The sequence below is a fragment of the Thermobia domestica genome, chromosome 11, assembly GCF_964235325.1.
Source record: "Thermobia domestica chromosome 11, izTheDome1.hap1.1, whole genome shotgun sequence".
NCBI lineage: Eukaryota > Metazoa > Arthropoda > Insecta > Zygentoma > Lepismatidae > Thermobia > Thermobia domestica.
In genome coordinates, this window is record NC_137464.1 from 79726523 (window position 1) to 79748303 (window position 21781).

The window sequence follows — 21781 nt, forward strand, 5'->3', positions numbered from 1 at the left end:
ACAGACTTCCATGTTTTGCATATATTAATGGATCTCCAAATAGTAGGAATAACGTGGGATGAACTTATCTGGTATATATGCGTACTTATTTCGTCTGTTGGTTATGGAAAACGTCCTGTGCGTCTCTCTAACGCATCCAGTAAAAATCTCGGGGGGCGCGGTGGCTCAGTGGTAGAGCGTTCACCTCTGGTGCTTGAGGTCCCGGATTCGATCCCAGCCTCCGCCAAGTGAACTTTGTGGTGGACAAACACCGTGCTCGTGGGTTTTCTCGGAGTTCTCCCGTTTCCTCCCACTTTCTTCATTCCACCATTTCACTCATCTCTCATCATCACCGTCTCCTTTAGCCTAACCGGCATAACCGTGGGACGTAAAACTTAAAGATTTCATTTCATTTCATTTCCAGTAAAAATCTCCTAACATATTAACATTCCATTTTCCTTTCTATCGGTGTTCAATTATTAAAATGTCCTGATGGAACGCTCCAGTTGTTCGTCACTAAGCACAATTTTCAGATGATGCGCAATATACCTATTCCGAAGAGCTTCACATTCGATACTTACACCTCAAATTTGATCTCAATTCCTCCACTTGTTTCAAAATTACATGATGTTTATATGCACTTTCTGCGTCCTGTATTCGAACTTTGGATTCCTTTATCCCCGGCCCTGTTTACGGTCTGCCGATAAAAATTTGTTTTTCTCGGTTTCTTTGGGTGCTGCATCTGATGATAACAAGCATTTTCAGGAATCGAATTGTAAAAAAAAAAAAAAAAAAAAAAAAAAAAAAAACTAACTTTGTCAGATTATTGGTCTCCCAAAAACAGGAGTAAATATGCACCAATGAATATCTTTTGTCTGATTGCAGAATTTAGACATGGAAACTTTAAGCATAAATAATGAAATGCAGATTCATTCTTGAACACAGTCTTGACGTATGCTTTTATAAGCCCTACCTTTGTGTGCAACGGTAGTAGTACAATCTTGCAAGAGCTACTAGAAGATTGCAAGGAACATTTTTTTTGTAAGCAATTAAGCACGTTGTCACGGCCAGTCCTTTTGCTTGTAATGTATATCTCCTGCTGGTTGTGCCACTCGCAGATTTAATATTACTTTGTATACCTTCATCGCAAATCGAGCAAAATCGCAGTAACTTTGAAATTTCTATGTACAGTCATTCATGTTTATTGTAGTTTATACCATTTAGAATAAATACATGGTACAATTTTCTTTATTTAGAGTTGCATAAGCAACAGGAATGGAAGATCTTTGTTACAATTATGTGACGTGCCAGCTTCAAGATTTGTTACAGATGCGTCTATTAAGAATCTCCACTCGTCTGGTTTGTATGAAATGTTCAGTTCCTGTAGCACACGTTTAACATTCATACAGAATGTTGTATCACCTTCATTGCTGTAATTCTAGCCTTGGTATCACAAGTTAATTTTTGAATTAGCTCTAGCGTAAAATGATTTAAACGTATTCCTTCCTGACTGCATTTAAATTGCGTGTAGCACTAACCTTACCAATTTCGTGTTTTTGTTCAATAAATGTTCTAACAGACCTGACATGGTTATATCACTGTCTTTAACATCTCTAATTAGCTACTTTTTAATCTCTTGTCAGCAGTGAGAGTACTTGAGACACTACTGCACAAAAATGGATTCGAACCACTATTAGTCCCTATTGAACAAGGAATCACACACATTAGTCACTTGGTGAGTTCTCTCGTTGTTAAGTGGTCAGTGTACGCGTCTTTAGGTTCGATTCCCAGAGGAAGCTCATGTGGTCCAGATCCCACTCTTACAGCCTCGCTGCTGAAAGGGACACTACACTGAAAATCAAGTCAGATTATTCAGTTGGCCATATATGTTCTAAAATAAAATGAATATCTTTAGTTTAAAGTTCACAATTATGCCTTTCAGAACAAAAGAAGGCAGGTAATTAATAAAAGGGAATGAGAATGTGGAAGGAAACGGAGAACCTGTGAAAAAATCAGATACTATATTCCCCACTACAAATTTACATGGTTAGCAATTAAACTAGAAACCCTCGTATTAGATATCAGTGTTCTGTCACTGAGCTACTATGGCTCTATATATAAATGTTTTAGGGGCACGATAGCTCAGTGGTAAACTGTTCATCACTGGTGCGCGGAGTCTCCAGATCACTTGAGTTTGCGGTGGATAACATCATTTCCGTGGGTTTTCTCAAGATTTCCTGTTATCTCCCACATTCTCATTCCACTAATTATTTCATAATCATTAACTTCCATTATTCATTATTCCTCTTTAGCTTAAAGGCCGAAATTGTGGGACGTAAAACCAGAAAATTCCATTTTCATTTTATTTTATTTATTTGCCTGTTTCATTAGCTTACAAAACAGGAGAAATTCTCATGTAAGCATTACAGTTGTCAGAAAAAAAAATACATACAATATTGTCAAGTACCAGAGGTATACATCATGCATCTTTCTAAAATACAAAACCATATAATAGGATATATCAAGTATAAAAACATGACAATTTACATCATAATTAGGTAACAGTATGTACCACACCAGGCATGTACTCACGAGTAAGTATCTGTTACCAACTCTTTACTTAATGAATCATTTAAATATTCTTTAATGGTATAATAGCACTTTTCAGCAAGTAAATTATATAACGTCTTACCAAGAATGGAAACATTGGTCATAATTTCAACTACAGAGGAAGTTTACTATACAACCTGACACAATTCATGTACAGGGTTTTACTTATATTGACGCATATTTTGACGCACCACAAATATGTCACTACCTTGTTTTGTATTATAGCTATGAACATTTTTGTTAAAGATAAAAATATGTCTTTTTTCACAGTAAAAAGAATAGATTTATAGATGTATAAGCTGGGGAGTGTTAAAATTTTTGCTTCTATGAAAAGCTTTTTACATGTCGATTTTGTGAGTAATCCAAAAATTATTCTAATCACTTTCTTTTGCAATAGGAAAGTGTTTCAATTATTTTTAGCAGATCTCCAGTGTATTATGCTGAAAAGGTTTTAAATTGTTTTGAAAATTGCATTTCTGAGATATGGATTTCTATTTATGACATCTGAAATGAAATCTTTCCACAGTTATGCCGGTTAAGCTAAAGAAAACGGTGATGATGAGAAATGAATCCAATGGTGGAATGAATAAAGTACAAGAAACGGGAGAATTCCGAGAAAACTCACGCATACGATATTTGTCCTTCACAAAAGTCCACTTGGTACGAACCTGAACCGAACCAGGGGCCCCACGCATCAGAACTAAACGCTCTACCGCTGGGCCACCACGGCCCCTATTTATGACACTTGTATTTAAATTTTACATACTTTAAATAGTCTAAATTAGTTAACTATATCTTCTTCATAAAGTTTATGATATGAAGTTAGTGTTCAAAACCTTTGTATTTTAATAAGCCTTCTCCAAAATGAATGCAAATGAACTATGCTGTCATCTTTAAAGTTCTTTTAAACTATATGTTTCTGGAAATTTATATGTTTGCGGCCAACCCTTTCGACAATGAGATCTCGGAAACTACAGGCTCTAGAAAAATGACGTTTTCACTGATCGATTACAAATTTTGCGTAGATTGTCCAGTTCTAATTGAACATTTAAAAAAGACATGGGCATTATTTCTTTATTACATTTTTAGGGTACACTGGAAGCGTTGAAAAAAAAAAAAGCTAAAGCATCATATCCTACGCGTTTTACATTCCAACACCACATTGTTGTATATTGGGGTTGTGTATGTCTCAGGCGTATGTTTCATGGCCAAATAATAATGAAAAAGGAAGTATAAGCATTTCTCGAGTCTAAGATAAATCTTTATTTTTTGAGTGTTTTGTCCAATGAACACCATATATAACTGACATTATAATTAATTGTATATGTGATGTATTTGCTTATTACATACTGCATGCAAGAAGAAAGAAAACACTGGTCATACATGAATTAGAAACTCCAACCGGAAGTAGGCTCAAATCTTGCAAACGGTGCGAGATATTGAGAAAATATAATCGAAAAAATCTCCCTTTTATGATACCACCCCTTGCCGATTTTTTATCAAGGCGACTTTCACTTGTGTCTGTAAAGGGACATGCATATGCTGTGAGGAATGAGAAGGAGACTTATGCTCATATGCGAATGATGCGCTGTGTAGAGAGCGCAGGTTCAGCTAGTAAGTTGAGTTAAAACCAATGACCACCAGATCTCTCAACACGGATCACGAAATCTCCATTGAATTTTGAAATATCATTCAAATACAATATTTAAACAGTATGAGCGTCATCCAACTAACACTTAATTTATTTGTGGTTTATCATTATTGATGGTTCACTACCTTATCCACCACTACAGTTCACAACAAGAATTAAAAAAAAAAAAAGCTTACTATTAGTTCTTTCAATTCTAATTTATTCTAATTTCATCTAATTTCATCTAATTTATTTAACTTGACAATAAACCCTTCTGAAAATTAGGAATGCGATCAATTACACAGTATTAAATAGGTATATACAACAGAAATAATTATCAATACCATGTTAAATTTATAAGTAGATTATAAAATTACGAAATAGAACGTGCAAATATATTCATCTCAACTATTACGTCTGCCATCTGAAAGTACGTGACAAAACAAAAACGGGACCCGGACAAATCCGCCAAATAACAAATCTGCCAATTACCAAATGCGCCAAACGCGAAAATGACCAAATGTGACAATTCTGAAAATGACTAAATGCGCCAATCGCGAGAATGGACAAATCTGCCAATGGACAAACATGTTAATTGACAAATCCGCCAATTACCAAATCTGCCAAACGCGAAAATGACCAAATGCACCAATCGTGAGAATGGACAAATCAGCCAATTACCAAATCTGCAAAACGCGAAACTGACCAAATGCGCCAATCGTGAAAATGGACCTACTGATTAACGTGGAATCCGAACCACATGAGCTCCCGCCGGGAATCGAACCCGAGTCTTCCACACCAAAGGCGCGTACGCGAACCGCTTAGCCACGAGGGAGCTCAATGAGGGTCTTAGATAACAGAAATGTCCAAAAGAATGTTTTTCAATGAATTGAAAACCAATGTGACACCTGTGACTCAGCGAGGAACAGACGTAGTTTATAACTTTAATTTAGTGCGTGAACAATTATTATTTTACCAGAGTAATTATTGACCCTTTTAGATACAAGGAAAATAAATTATTAGGGAATTGAATACTTACTTATCATAGGAATAAATAAAATATATCCGGAAGCTGAAAGGCGCTCGAGTACTCCATGAGCCACATACAGCTACTGACAAAAAAGTTGAATAAAATTGCTAAAACCTGAAGAAGAGGAACGAAACAAAGCTTGCTTCAAAGGTTTATGTGTGGCTTGTAAAGTACAATGGGTATTTATTTGCGTAAAACATTTGAAACTAACTTGATAAGGTCAACAGGAAATCAATGTGACACCTGTGATACTCTGGGGATTTGTGTGTTAAATTGTCATTGTGACTCTATATTATGTTTGTAATAATAATAAAAAAAAAGTACATTTTTTATCTAAAAGAAGGTGACTGAATGAGAAATGGAAGAATAATACATGTTGATTTCGAAGTTACGACTACTTACTTTGTAAATTTATAGTTTATATCTATTCTCAGGTTATCGAAATGACTAATGAAAAATATATAACTACAGTAGTTATGTAAATCAAAGAAATATGAGCCGAAATGTTTTTGTAAATAAATTTATAAGTACAGAAAAAGGAACATGTCATACACATCGTTATTTTAGAGAGCCTAACTTATTCATTGAAAACCATAAAGTGAAAATTGTATGTAAAAGAATAATACAAATAATAAGAGAATATATATACTTTACTAGCAGCGTTCACCCCGCTTCGCTGCGGTCACCCCGGAACGCAATAAACTTTGTTACTTAGATAATTTTTACTTTTTCGCTTTCAAGTGATTTATAGCGCCTGTCAGTTATGTTAACCCGCCGAGTCACAGGGTCATGCGGGTTGCATATAAATACGTTTATTTTTATACCTATGATGAACTAATAACAAAGGATTTGTACGTATGGACACCTGAATGGTCAATTATCTCAAGACACTGGTAATTGAAAATTAAAGTGATATGATAAAAACCATCTAGGGTCCACATCCTAACAACCCCCCAAAAATGAAAGAAATCGGTTCAGCCGTATTAGCGTGATGAGCGGACAAAGGATTTTTTGTACGTATTGACACCTGATTGGTCAATTATCTCAAGACACTGGTAATTGAAAATTAAAGTGATATGATAAAAACCATCTAGGGTCCAAATCCTAACAACCCCCCAAAAATGAAAGAAATCGGTTCAGCCGTATTAGCGTGATGAGCGGACAAAGGATTTTGTGCGTTCTCTTTTATATATATAGAAGATATATACTGTATTATAAGTAGGCAATTTGTGATACTTTTATTGAAGTTACAGCATTTGTTCCAAAAGATCAAACTGAACATGCCCATGAATATATTATAATGAAAGAAATACAAGAGAATATGAAGATAAATGTGTGAATAATATATTGGCTTATTGTATATTATTTAATCTTAAAAATAATGTAAATGTATGTCGAGGAAATATTATCTTGTAAAAGACAAACTGTGTTTCTTTACTAATATGACCGCAAAGGGGGTAACAGAGACAAATAAAACGGATTTTTGGGGAGCCAGTTTATTTCTTTTCTTTGTTTTGTTTATTCGGTTATGAGTATTTCAAGTTTGAAGTTACCGACGAAGTGCCTGTGGTGCATCATCATGTAAGTAGTCCACTATGAGAGGGATACACTTTACACAAAAGCTCTTTCAATTTTCAAATTTAAAAGTAGTGGAAGAAATAATACAAAAGGACTTGAACCATATAAATATTGTTACTTGACTATTTCAACAGAAACGAAATTGCAACTGTGCTGACGACCTTTACGGGGATGGAGATTTCACAAGTTTGGTTGGATCTCGCATAGAATTTGTGTGGAAAACCATGAAATCTACGAGCAGCCCTGTCTATGGCTGACCTAATTCATTAAACGGATGTCAGCTTCTTTTTTACATTTTCGAAATAAACCAATATATGTATTCCCTATTATAAATAGAAGAATGCAGTTGGTAATAAGTTAATAATAAAAAGTCTTCAACAAGAAGCTACAATCTTTAACAGAAAATGGATAAGGAAAGTGAGAAGAAACGCAATTATTATAGCAATAATAACATCGTTAATAAGTAAGCAGTAGTTAGTATAATCATGACTTGTTTACAAACACGTATCTTGAGATCTTTTTTGAGTACTATATTTAGAAAGTTCTGAATATTTTTTTTCCATATAATTCACTGAGAGTCAGATTTGCTGAGTTCTTAGATTGTAGGAACTTTGCTCATATTACAAGTAACTTTTGTCCTCTTGACCTGATTTACAGTCGTGAAATTTAAAACTGAAAGTTATAACAGAAGAAATTGTTTTACAACTATAAATTTTGGTATTTATTTTTTGTACGATCTTGTACTTAGTGAGAAATTCTAATTTGTAATTGTGAAAGTTGTGAATATTTGAAAGAATGTGAAATATTTTTTCATAGCCTTGTAAATAAAAAATAAAGAAAATATTTTAAGTAAACACTTTTGTAATTTTCTTTTAAAAGATTCTAAAGTGATGGCTTATATTTTGATGTCCCTATTCAAATTACCCGTCCCGAAAACAGGTTCGGATTCATTTTAACCAATTTGAAAGTCTTATTACTAAGACTTTTTAATTAACTTGATTCTTATTAAATACGACCACAACTAGCATGTTCGAAAAAGTATATGTGTGTCACCTTACGAAAAGACAAGCAAGCTGCTAGTTCGCTATTGCCAGGACAATGAATGAAAGCTGTCACTGATTATTGGCAACGAAAGATAACAGTTGTTAGTGCAGTATATTTTATATATATATATAAACATGTAAACTTGTACTCAAGCATCTCATTTTATTTGGTTCGATGTGATTTATCGATTTATACATATGTAATGTGTTTGACAATGCTATTTTTAAAGGAAGAAAATCAATCAGCATTCTGGACTATATCTCATTAACTGAGTAATGTAGTCTTAGAATTGGTGTAATAAAGATTTTAATGACAGCGACGACGACTTCTGTATAACTTTGGGGAGGCACTGAAATATGTGTATTTCCTTGTCACAAATTCGAATAAAGATATCCAGGGAGGCCAATCCCCAAAATCAGCGCGCATGGTTAATGACGATATAATTCAGTTTCATATCTACGATTAGGATATTTTACTACATGTTCTAGAAAAGTTTACATGGGTTTTTACACGCACGTATGACATTTTGTTTACCTCAATATTATCAATGGAATGATATATGTCTCGTCATTGGAAAACTGTTACGACTATGTGTATCATTCTTCGAAATATGTGTGTCAGTGTTAAGAGAAATCAAGCAACAAAAGGTACAATCCGATTGTTAACAGTTAATATTTTTCACTTTAGGAACCTGTTATCAGGATCACAAAATTATTTTATGCACTACGCATACAAGTTACAAAACACTAGTTACTATTGTGTATTTACTAATAGATGCAAAGTGAACCCAATTATACTAATTTTCCTTTTATATCAATTAATCTTGGATCATATTTAATCCACATTAAATGTATTAACTACATAAAGAGAAACTTGATCTGAAAATTATTTGTTGGCTATCCAATAATTACAACAAACATTAGTCTTTTCGGGTTCGATTCCCAGTGAAAGGGCATTAAAATTCAAATTACGTGAGAGGGCAGGTTACGTCACGTCTCATATAACCTAAGTACAGCAATGGGATACTAAACTCCAACAACCAACATAAGTAAACATTCATTTTCAAACATAATTGCGAATTTATAAAAGTAACACACATTAAAATTAAAGTACCCTTTTCCACTTTCTTTCATAAATAATTCTTCTTCTTTTTTGTACTATTGTGGGATTATGATTGAAGAATACATCTAAAATAAAATGATAGTTCGGTGACATCCATTGGCAGATTTCTCCATTGGTGGATTTGTCCATTGGCAGATTTGTCCATTCTCACGATTGGCGCATTTGGTCATTTTCGCGTTTGGCGCATTTGGTAATGGCAGATTTGTCAATTGGCTGATTTGTCCATTTTCACAATTGGCGCATTTGATCATTTTCGCGTGTGGCGCATTTGGTCATTTTCGCGTTTGGCGCACTTGGTAATTGGTAGATTTGTCAATTGGCAGATTTGTCCATTTTTACGATTGGCGCATTTGGTCATTGGCAGATTTGTCCTATACCCACAAAAACTTCTATTATCTATAAATTGAGTGTAATTGTTCGTTATTATTTTTGGATATTTTCTTTACCAGTCCTTTAAATTCTATCTTAAAACTCATTAAATTATATATAAAACGGTAATCGATATTGCAAGTTCTTACCTCGTACCGTGTTGAAAGGTATGTTAAGGCTTTCTTCAGAAAAGAAGCATGGCGGAACCTATATAGTAAGGGAGCTTCAGGGTCAACTTCAGCTCTTCTAGCAAACAAGTTAAACAGTTCCTCTACAGATTCTTCCACATTTACCTGTTTCGTAGAAAGAAGTACTGATTAGAAGGAACAAACAAACGCTCATAATTACTCATTATTCTAATAGAAACGCTGAGAATCGATAAATTTACGATAACATTTTATGTGAGTTTAAAAGTATTGCAAACAAATATGTATCTCACTATTTTATCCTTATATATTTTCATTCTTTTCTCCCTACCTTACAGTTTCTTACTACCTTTTACGCTCGAACTCATTAAACGGATTTTAAAGAAAATTTTAATAAAAAACATACGATATGTTGCTAATAGGACCATTAAAGGAGGTTAATTTTAATATCTATTAACAGTTTCATTTTATACACACTTCACTATTCTTATCACAAATAAATTACCCGGCTTGATTATGTGATATAAAATGTTCTCAATTTATATACTTAGTACCTTTTTATGACATCTTCAATTTAATATCTAATGTATACTCATGTCCAAAATGATTGTCGCATATCTATAACTGTTTTCTTGTATGAATATAATTTGATAATGAAATTGCAGGATAGTTTTAATACTGATATGTGTATAATCGGGACATGCATATTTGTGGTAAATATCATAGGAAAAGAATTATAAATACGAAAATTAGAATGATTAAAACAAAATGTTAAATGGACAAAGAAAGTTTTATTTTCGTTTTATTATTCTTATTTACTGCTCTTTTGACACGACATTTGCTACAAACATGTCTTTGCCGATTATACACATACAAACATTATAAGAAATACCGGGCGAATTCGTTATCAAGTTATATTCCTACAACATATTTAAAGACATGCGACAATAATTTTGGACATGAGTGTACATGCCTTTAGGTTAAAGAGGAATGTCAATAAAATTAAACACTTATAAATATCTACTGAAAATAATCAAAATGAACAATGCCAAATGGGACATTCACCAGTGCCTTTTTGAAGACTAAAATCAAATAAAATCAGTTTTACCAGAACTTATAAAAAAGCTATCTTGTATCCCAGTGGTTAGAGGATCGTCTTAGGCGAATTCGGTCGTTAATTCTTACTGTGAATATTTTTCCTTTCCAGAAAGGTAAACAGACATCAAAATAAACTAGACCAAACTAATGAATAAGTGTTGGGTCTCAGTTTAGAAAACGTGATACACTCTCAGAATTACAATTCTTTGGGATGCCACGATCACTCAATAGAACACCTATCAATTTAGTCCAAGATTGCGCCATGGGAATGAAATCGTAAGTTTAATGTCCCACAGCTATACCCTGTAGGAAGATAAATGAAAATTTATGGATTGTAAATGAAAATCTATGGGATTGTACCCTCATAATTTTAAGTTTTTCAGTCCCACAACTGTCATTCAATAAGTTTTGGTCAAGTCTCGAAGCACGAACAATCCAAAGAAAAACTGGTTTACTGACACTATTGATGATTTTCTCTCCTTGATGCACGTGTAACAATTGAATGTATGAACGGAAGTTCACTACGAGTTGCTGCTCCATTATGTCTGCATGGTAGTTAATATTTCATTCATAAACGTAGTATTTATGTTAAATAAATAAATAAATAAATAGCTTAGGAGTCAACACTTGCTTTATAATGGAAATGGCAGACACAGTGTATGGAGGTAATATGTTGAAATTCGATACAAAACCTGTCATGGGTGATTAAATATACAGGGTGTAATTTAACAAATGTAACGAACATGGAAAAATGATTCCTGACACAGAGATAAAAAAAAAGTCCTATAAACATATAGCACATTGGGCATATTGGCAGAGTTAGCAAGGGTCGAAAGCGCGAGAACAATACGTTCGAAGCAGTAAATATCGAAAACCATTAAAGATGGTCTAGAAAGCCTAGAGGTGACGCTGGTGTTCAATACATAGTTGTTCAGTTCACACACACAGATGACGATAGTGTTCAAAGACGCTACACTACAGGAGTGGGTCACTGTGCTACGAATGTTGAATAGGGAAAATGAGAGTGCTCGACTAATACATGGCGCGTTATTCAAAACGCGAATAGGCCGACAAGCTATTTATATATGGTCGTGCAGATGGCAATGGGCGTGAAGCAGCACGACTCTATCAGGAGTGTTTTCCTAACTGACGCCAACATACAGGATGTTTGCAGTGATTTATCGGCACGTGTGTGAAACATGAATCGTAATACCTGTCGATGTGGATGCTGGTCGACCCCGTCGTGTACGAAATCTTGTTATGGATGAATATATGTTAGAAGCTGTGGACAATAAACCAGATACGAGTAAGAGGAAATTTAGCGGTGAAATGCATGTCACATGACTGTGTGGCGTGCTTTACACGAAAATGCCTTGTACCTATACCACCTGCAAAGGATATAAGGATTGAAAGAAGCGGATTTCAACCACGTGAACCATTCTGCCAGTGGATCATTCAGCAGACCATTACCATCATGCTGTTTCACGTAACAGTAGTGTTCACTGAGGACGCTACGTTTGGAAGAGATGGTATCGTCAACACGCATAAACTCAACAGACGTAGGCAAATGCACGGCCCAAAAGTACGGTTGTCACTCATCATAACACGTATCTGGAGTAATTCTAAGGCCATCATAATCTGAGCTCTGACAGATCAAACATCGTGTAAGCTGAGGACAGTGTTGCGAACTGTCATTGCAACAAGAATCAAAGTGAACACTTGACAGAACGATGAAGGAATCGAATTACTTTATCAGTGATTGATAAGTTGAAATATTCACAAACTATTTTTTTTTTTTTTTTAATAATCTTACTTTACTTCTCAACGTTCCAGCACAACGTAATTCCACTAGACCTAACGTTATTGCTACAGTAATGAATACTTTTTTTTTTCAACTTATTTATACAACTCTGTCCTTTTCACAAGATTACTACGGAAATAAAAGGGGGGTTACATGGAACAACAACCGCTCCACCTCCCTGTCGCCGCAGGGAGTAGGTTTTCGTGGAATTGAAAGCGATGAGGACAAATGTGTACATGGCTCTTCTATAGAGCAAGGTCAATGACACGTGATTTGGAATGTCAAGCTGATATTTATAGAATTTCTAATGGTCTTTGTAGGAAATATTGGATTCCGCTGTTGACATCCGAAAAATATACACAGTCTATATATTACAGAGACCGTTATAGTGAGTTTTTCATCAGAACTGATTTAGAAATTGAATAGTTGGAAAGTAACGAACAAGATCCAGCTGTTTGTCTTTTCGTAGAGGACTTTTATTTTATTAAATCAATATGTGAAGGGGAGGATAGGTTTAGACCCACAAACATACATTTGGAAACACTAGGTTGTCTCCATGGTAACGGAACAATGTTGTTGCATTTATACCTGTTCATTACTCTGAAAGTTTTTCTCTTATCAGGTTGTTTTGACTTTTAGTGCTGCTATCATCTCAGTGCATTATAATTGTTGTTATTTTCGTGATGTAATGGTTATTATTTTTATTTATTAGTGGAGCACAGATTGTATTCGTATTATTCATATAGACCTAACGTATGAATCTAGCGTGTGTATGTGTGTGTGTGCTTGTGTTTACGAACACAATGGCTGAAGCGCGTAAGAAGTGTGGAAAGGGGGTGCCCTTGACAAGTCAGGCACGAGAATTTGTGTTTAATCTTAGGGAATATTTCGAAAAAAGAACGTAACAACAACGGTCCTTTATTGCCATTGAATAAAGTGATTGAAAGAGTAGCTTCAGCTTTACACATTAGCCCTGTAACTGCGAAAAGAATCACAAAAGACAAGTGTCCGAAAGACTTCGCTGAACCGATGGAAACTATCTACCCCAGGGAAAAAAGCGTAATAGGCCATGTAGTCACAAATTTGGATGATTTTGACAAAGGTTCTATTCGGCGTCATATCCACGATTATTATAAGAGGAAAGAATACCCAACAAGAAAAAAACTTCTGGTGTCTTTGAAAGAAAGTAGACTGTTCAAGGGAGGGAAAAGTAATCTGAGCAAAATTTTGCCCAACTTAGGCTTCACTTGGAAAAAAATTTCCGGCAGAACTGTTCTTGAGAGAGAAGATGTAGCGGTGCATCGCGTTCGGTTTTTAAGGCAAATAACTCGTATTCCTGTTGAGGAAATAGTGTGGGGTTGATGAAACATGGGTAATTGCAGGACACGTTAGGTCTAGGGGTTGGACAGACAACTCAATTCATGGGACTTCTAAAACCTCAATAGGAAAAGGCCTCATCCTTTTACATGCAGGGTCAATAGGTTTTTTTGCACATTGCATGCTTCTTTTCCAGTCGAGAAAAAACAATGGACTACCACGAGAAAATGACATTCGAAAAATTTAAGTCGTGGTTTCAGGACTCTCTTCTCGCGAATATTTTTCCTCGCTCCACTATTGTTTTGGACAATCCATCGTTTCACAATGCAAAAGTAAATAAAGCGCCTAACACGTCTACAACGAAAGAAGCGGTGTTAAAATGGCTTGAAGAAAATCGAAATCTTGGTTTTTGTTCTTTAATGAGCATAGCTGAATTACTCCAGATTGTTCGACGTTACAAAGACACGATGGAAAGTTTTGAGATCGATGAATTAGCCAAGACAGCAGGACATAAAGTTATCAGGTTGCCCCCTTATCATTGCCATTACAAACCAACTGAGTTGATTTGGGCACAATTAAAGGGTTATGTTGCGGGAAACAAGACACTCATCATGCAAAGTGTTCGCTGTTTAATATTGGAAGCGAATAAAGAAATTACTCTATCAAAGTGGAAAAAAGCCGTGGATCATACTTGGCAAATAATTTTGAACTCCGACGAGGAGGAAGGTTTACTTGAAAACACTGTAGAAGACCTGGTGATCTTGCTGCAAGACAGCAATAACAGCAGTGACGAAGACGCAACAGATGATGAAACTATGAGTGATAATTCATAGAGACACGGAAGATCTGATGTACAGGCATTGACGGATTACTGCAAAGTAGGATTTCTACAGTAAACGACATTAAACATATATACCATTATGTGTTTACAAGTAACGACTGTTTTCTTTATGATTTTGTAAACTATCTTAACGCAATACTTTCTGTTTGTTTCTTTTGACTGATAATATAATAATAACCATAATAATGTCCATGGAAGACCTATTATTTCGTCACGCATACTGTTAAATAATATTTTTGATGTAATACATAGGTGATTCTTCTTCCACCAAAAATGCTCGTTGTTGTATTATACTGTTACAGGAACGTGACAACCACGCTAGATTGCACGGGAGAGTTATCAGAGCCCTTCTTAGCGCGGCTTCACTCTAGTGTGCTAACTCATGACGCGCAACCATAGAAGTGCCGGAGAGAAAGGACGCGGCAAGAGTGCACTTTATGCAAAAGAAGTAATTTTGTTACTGGATGTGGCATTGGAGGAATATAATACAAATAACAGGTAACGAAATCGGTGTTGTTGCTCCTCCTGATAATATTGTTTTAATTTTTGTCGGTTGGTGGCGCTGATACCGTGTCCTGTGCTGTGTTTGTTTGATTGTGTTGATGTCGCTCATTGGGTGTTGTGTATTTCCTGACTGATCATACTCTCTGTTTGAATATTATAAGTTGAATTGTACTGAATGTGGTCGAGTGTGTCGAATGTGTTTGCGAAATTTGTTACTAATTGATTTTCTTATCAACGAATGTTCTGGAATTTCTTCGAAACTCAGTAGGCACACTGTTTCGGTTTGGTTGTGTTTCTGCAGAGAGGTGTGTTTTGAAATAATCGTTAAAAATTCTAGTGACCTTATCGGAGATCCTGGACTGACAGTTGAAGTGGACGAGAGTTTGTTCGGCAGACGGAAATTCAATGTTGGTCGAATGCGCCGAAGTCATTTCTCTTACTATCTATGGAAGAGAAGGTTTGCGCTTTTTCTATTGGTGAGATGTATTTCATGTTTCTTCGTCGTGCTTCATTGATTTGTAATTAGTGGTAAGTGTTACTTTATTTATTAGTTTCCTTCTTACGTTAGAGTTACAGTACGGACTTTATTATTTACTGTTGGTTTGGATGTTTTATTCACTGGTTCTTGAGCGGGGGGGAAGGGGAGGGGGGCATTTAAATCCCAAAATTGATAGTTCACCGTTTCACCTGAATTGATTTCTCGGAATAGTTAAGTATCAGTTCCCAAGGATATTTGCATTATTCGTAACAATTGAAGAGTAAATTCTTAGTGAGTATGGTAGATCATTTGGTTAGCAATCGCAAACTAGTTGTCGCTGTTGTGATGCACTCAGTGTATTAATTTTACATTATGTGTGCATTACTGGTGCACACTAGGATTACGATTTCTCATTAGATGATCTCCAAAACTTGTCTAAAATTTATTTTTCGATTGCTCCGATTGATGGAATCGTTTTTGGGAACTGATCTTTTAACTGTTTCAAGAAATCGTTTCAGGTGAATCGGTTCTTATGAACGTTCTGCACAAAGTGCACTCTTGATTTCTGAAATTGACGTTAGTAATGTGTTACAATGACCCCCTTAGCATAGTCACTAACGCTCTCGTCTTTGGTGCAAGCGGTCTCGGGTCCGATTTCCGATGGGAACACTCGGTCGAAGCGTAAAAGCTTTTAAAGGCTAGCCATCCTGAATGAAGTTTTCCTCATTGATACCAGGAAAATGCAGTGATGATATCTAACATATAGGCCTAGGTCCCAGGCCGATTCCTTCTTTTTGTTTCCTTGGCTAGTCTGATCGCCGAAGGACATCCTTATAAGTGACAGGCTAACACGGCTACTTACGCCGAAAACAATGTTTCTTAAGAATTAAGAAAAAAGTACAACATTTATCACCACGTTTTTTCTTTCAAAGGTTACTGATATTTTGTAGGGGCATATTTTTAAAAAAATTGGGACTAGCTTGCGGCACGACATGCACATAAAATACATAAACTTAACCTAAAGTTATAAGTCTAAAATAATTTTAAATTTCGGAGAGGAGATCGGACCTCTCTAAATACGGCCCTATTATCTGCGAACAAACAACACGAACACATAAGAAATTTCGTCTTAAATGTCGATAAGGCTTTCCCCGGCAAAATACTTAACGATTTAAAAATCCTAAGACACGAAGAGGAGAAAGTGCGATTACCCTGTCACCCGTTCAAAACGGGATTTTGACTAGTCATCGTCTGCATGACACTCGTTTTCATACTGTGCTGCACATACATTTGAGTCTCATTGTATTATAATTATGTACAGGGTTGGCTGGTTTAAACCAGCTGTTTTTTTTTTTTTTTTCAAAAAAAAAAAGTTTTAAACCAAAAAACGAAAAATGTTCGTAAAAGTGTAATTATTCGTAAAATCTTGATGAATACACATTTGTGGGTTATCACGTTTCACTCCCATATATTATTCGTACTATATTCAGACCTAAATTCCCCATTCTTTACTCAAAGGGATTATGCTACAAAAGCAACTTTTTTTTATGTAACTTTATGGATGTTTCTTTTGTGATTTTTTTATGGTTTGTTATTATTGTTATGCAACCAAAGGAAAATTCTAAACATTGTTTCGTTTTAATAACGTTTACTATTGATAAAATACATCGAAATGCCGTACTTTTTTCGGGAGGGGGTCATACAAACCCCACGAGAGGCAATTATTGAAATAACAAGAATCTTTGGTAACTATTTATGTATAAATGGGTCAGAGCCAAAGTAAACTCAAATAATTCGTATCTTTATTCACTTTTCTTACTGATATGCAAAGTAAGTCATTATATTTCTTTAACTTGGACTCATAAAAGTCGTAGTGAACTGACTTGGACTAAATTAGTTCTTCTGTACTCTGTAGTACTTTGAAATTGTCCATGTGTAATTCTGTATTATGGTTACACTTGTGCAATTGTTTATCTTTTTGTCCTTCTGTCCTAATGACTATTGACGATTATATTAACAAATATGTAAAGATCAGTCAACGTATTTTTATCAGGAGTCCTTCGTGAGTGAGTCGGCAAACACATCGCATTTGTGGCCAATTAGTCCCGTTTCGAGTTCAAATGGAGGACAATTTCTCTTGGATGTAAACCGAGAAGCGGTTTGAATTCCGCTTTACGCTTATGTGGCCCCTTCCAGCATAACCCGGTTGTTGCACACTAACACCAAGGCGAAACAAGCTTATTTCTGTCCATATGTGATATAAATACATAGAGCAAATTATTTAAACCAAAAAAACCTGGTTTAAACAAAAAACAAAAGGTTAAATTAAAAAAAAAACTGTTTTATTTGTTTTTTTCAATAAAAACCATGGTTTATGCCAACCCTGATTATGTAGGCCTATTATCTTCCATAATCGAAATAACAGAACAAAAATGCGATTTTATTTATTTTGATTTTAAATTAATTTATTTCGGAATTCGATTTAAATCACCGATTTTTAATTAAAAAATCATGTGATTTAAATCAATCAATCCACCCTGAAAGAATATCACCTGTAACGTCCTTAGTAACGTACAAATACATAATCTAAATCAGACACGTAAGGTCAAGTTTTTTTTATGCCATATACAGTGTTTTGCGCTCTCCACGTTTATATGTTCACTCACCGTCGCTGACGCGCCTGCTTCCTACAGACTTATCCCATACTTAAGTCTCGGAATCCCCGCTGCACTCCTGAATTGAATCGGTTAGATAGCATTTGTGCTTTTCAGTGGCCACCTAATACAAGCTGGTTTGTATCTTTTGCACAATAGTTCTTACTGTGTACGTACACTGAAGCAATCTTATATTGAATTTTCACAGTGAAATGCAAGTCTGCACTCAAAAAACTGATCGTTTAAAAAACAGAGTAGATTTCTTCTGTCACTCTTACTATTATTCAAATTTTGTCACTGGTTCCTTGCTGTTCCTAATTCACATGGATGCAGTTTTGATATTTACTTACTAGATGTCGTTGCAGTTCGATTCATATAGTATTGCCGAGCGAGCGTGAGCGAGTGAAGGCACGTTAAGAGCCCCGCAGGGCACGTTGTTTTCTGTCTTTCGTTCTTGGGAACTGTAACTGTTGGAACCGTTTCAGATGAATTGGTTCCTGTCACTGCCTTGCCCAAAATAAAGACTTGCCGAAGTGTATAAATACAATGAATTTCTGTATGGATTCGTACAAAAAATCTGCACCGATAATAAATTCTAACATTCAATTACAACACACCAACCTTTGCATTTACCTACGAGATGACAGTACGCTGATATCCGTTTTATGTGACTCTGTATTTTGAGACGTATGAAATTTGTCTTCATACAACCTTTATTGACTAGTAATGGGTGTAGTTCTATATGAACGAAACTACGCCCGTCAGCTATACTCATTTTAATACGGCTCCCCTGACAGGTCAGTCTATTTATTCGCTGTGATTAACAAGTTTTCAACTTTGCCACAATCAACTTAAATGATAATTCAATGGGATAGAAGGGTTTATATATCAAAAATACTAATTTTGCTGCGTTGTCAATCTTAAGTATTCCCACTGAAAAATATTTTGTAAATAAACTTTTAGATTTCGCTGATATCTCCCAACCCCTTCAATTTTCTCAGTTTATTGAGTTAATCAGGAGAAATACGTCGTAATGGCTAATTATAAGGGAGTATTATATTTATTCTGTAAAATGTTTCTCACCTGTTCTTCTGATGTAACTGTTGATAAATTTTCATCTTTCATTCGTTCTCTCTTCAGTTCCTCATTATTCCTAACTTTAGCAGCCATGTTATTTCTGCGCCAGTTTTCCAGTGATGCCAGCCAGTTATGATCATTTTCTGTACAGGTATTACTTAAAAAAATCGTACTGACATAGCGGCCCCATTTCGTAACGATTTTTGTCAAGACAACATAAAATCTGCGCGCGGTTCAATAATAGCCATAGCAAGTTATTTTTTTACATCTTTTCCGTTACGTTACGCTCCCCAATTATTGAAAATAATGATACGGAATAAGACCAAAATCTGCTCCAACACGTTATCACATGAAGAACAACGTGGTAATTTTCAGTTTTGAATCAAGAACTTGATTCAAGGTTACTAGAGAACAGGTTGCCTCTTATCCATGCTGCACGGTCATAGGCTGTCCCGGAATGACGTCACCCATAGACCCGTGAAGCACGCAAAAAATTTGTCGTCTGCTCTTTTCCCGCTTAAGAATAAGGAAGAGGGTCTTAGCATGAGAAATCCTATACTGAATTAACGTTACATAGTAAAATACTTTTTTGTTGCTGCATGCAGAATCAAACTTAAGTATCTGTAATTTCCTACACAGAAAATTGATCGAAAAAAGAATTTATAATAATTGTGTTTTACGATAATATTCTATTGTTAGAAACCTTACCTTACTGGGCAAATTTGCTGATCTTTTTCTTTCGTTTGTCCTGGGAGTTTCTTTTTTTCTTTTTTTTTTAAACAGAAGCCATAACCGTTTTCCGTTTTGCCAAAATATTGAAAAACTTAATTCTGGCAAATGTTTTAATTCGCACAAATGTAGTCACTATTTCAGAATTCGCGTTAGCATTACTCCCACAAGTAATTCCTTTCAGACATTTCATGGTATCTTTTCCCTTACGTACTGTTTTTCCATGGTACAATGAAAACTGTTTTTCCATATCTTACACACGTAAGACATTCTTAAGAGGGCTGTGTGAGATGGCTATGAGACAATCTTTTAATCATGGGTGTAGCCAGCAGGTTTATATAGGAGTGGCCCGTCATTTTTGAGGGGAGGGCAGCTACAATTTACAAAGGCAAAAAAGTGTTATGATATTGAAGCCTGAAAAAACCGGAAATTTTTGGATTCCTTCCGGAAAACTGAAAAAAACTATTTTTTACCTTTTGATTTTGTTTATTTTTCATAAATATTATGTACCAGGTAGTTTTTATTATGCTTAACCTAGAGCTACAGCTCTGGACCAAACGTTATGTCGTGCATAAATTTTACAATTTAAGACTTTGCACACAGAACCAATCTACATAAGACTGATTTTCTATCAAATTTCACTTAATTTCTTTAAGATTTCATGACAAAAATATTTATTTATTATTCGTGACTAAAAAACATACAAATTCTCGTATTGGTATAGATTGACAATTATTTTAAAATAGGCCTATATAAAATTTTTTCATCCTTCATATTGAACATGGTCTGCACAGGAGCACTAGATCAATCGATTGTAGCAGATGTGCTAGCAAGCTGTGCACAGGGGCGGATCCAGGGGGGCGATTGCCCCCCAGAAGAGGAAACCTTATTTTATATATATAAATAAAACCCATCCCAAAGTTTGGAGCCCTTAAAAGTAGCAGTATGAAAATACCCCGCCCCCCAGAAGCGGGCCTGGATCCGCCCCTGGCTGTTCATTTGGTCATTTCTTACACGGAAGAGATACCATATTACTTTTCAATCAGTAAGGATCGGTAAATAATATACCGATTATTAATTGTAAGTAAACTTTGTTATTTTTAAATGACTGAAGCAAGGTAATATTAAGTTGATATTTTAAAAGCTGGTCATTTCAAGGGTCCAGAGAATCTTCTGGGGGGGGTTGGCCCCAATTGAACACCCCATGGCTACACCTCTATTTTGAATACATGATAGTGAAGAGTGATGAGCGGAATCATTTTTATTGCATTGATTACTTTTTTTTTAAGTCACCCTACTATACTATACGCCAGTCCATCTTCCATTGCTGATTTTGTCTCAATGTTGCACACTTCACTTAAGAACATCTTTGTCTTTGGTCATTATCTGCAGCATTTCATCTGTACATACACCACATTTTTAAAGAAATTTGCTTGAAATAAATTCTTAATTTTCTACAGCATTTGTATTTTTATTAGTTTCCAGTACGCCAAGATTATTGCCTAAAATAATCATTCTAATCTTATTTAATGCATTTAAAGCTGCAGGATGACCCATAGAGTCCTCAAGTGTCTTCAAAGAGTTGGGTCTACTGGTGACTATTAACTTTTGAGATCAGAAATTAAGAAAATATTTGAAAAAATATTTTTTTTTTCGATGGTGATTGAGTGTAAATAAAAATATATCATCAGTATTTGTTCATGTGCTTCGTGATTTGTTTTGATGGTGTTTATTAAAAGTTTAATCCCCTGCAAATGAATACTTTCTTCTTACA

At 35.2% G+C, this 21781-nt stretch overlaps 1 protein-coding gene across 2 annotated transcripts in view; it reads right to left on the reverse strand.

The window, feature by feature from the left end:
• Positions 1-19441, reverse strand: part of Fntb (Farnesyl transferase beta subunit) — a 51390-nt gene extending 31949 nt beyond the window's left edge. For both annotated transcript variants that reach the window (XM_081730666.1, XM_081730667.1), the window contains exons 1-2: positions 19285-19441; positions 9512-9655 (exon numbers count right to left, since the gene is read on the reverse strand). In XM_081730666.1, the coding sequence (XP_081586792.1) occupies positions 9512-9655; positions 19285-19371 (231 nt within the window). In that variant the 5' untranslated portion in view covers positions 19372-19441. The remainder of the gene's footprint in view (positions 1-9511; positions 9656-19284) is intronic.
• Positions 19442-21781: the final 2340 nt, after the last annotated feature.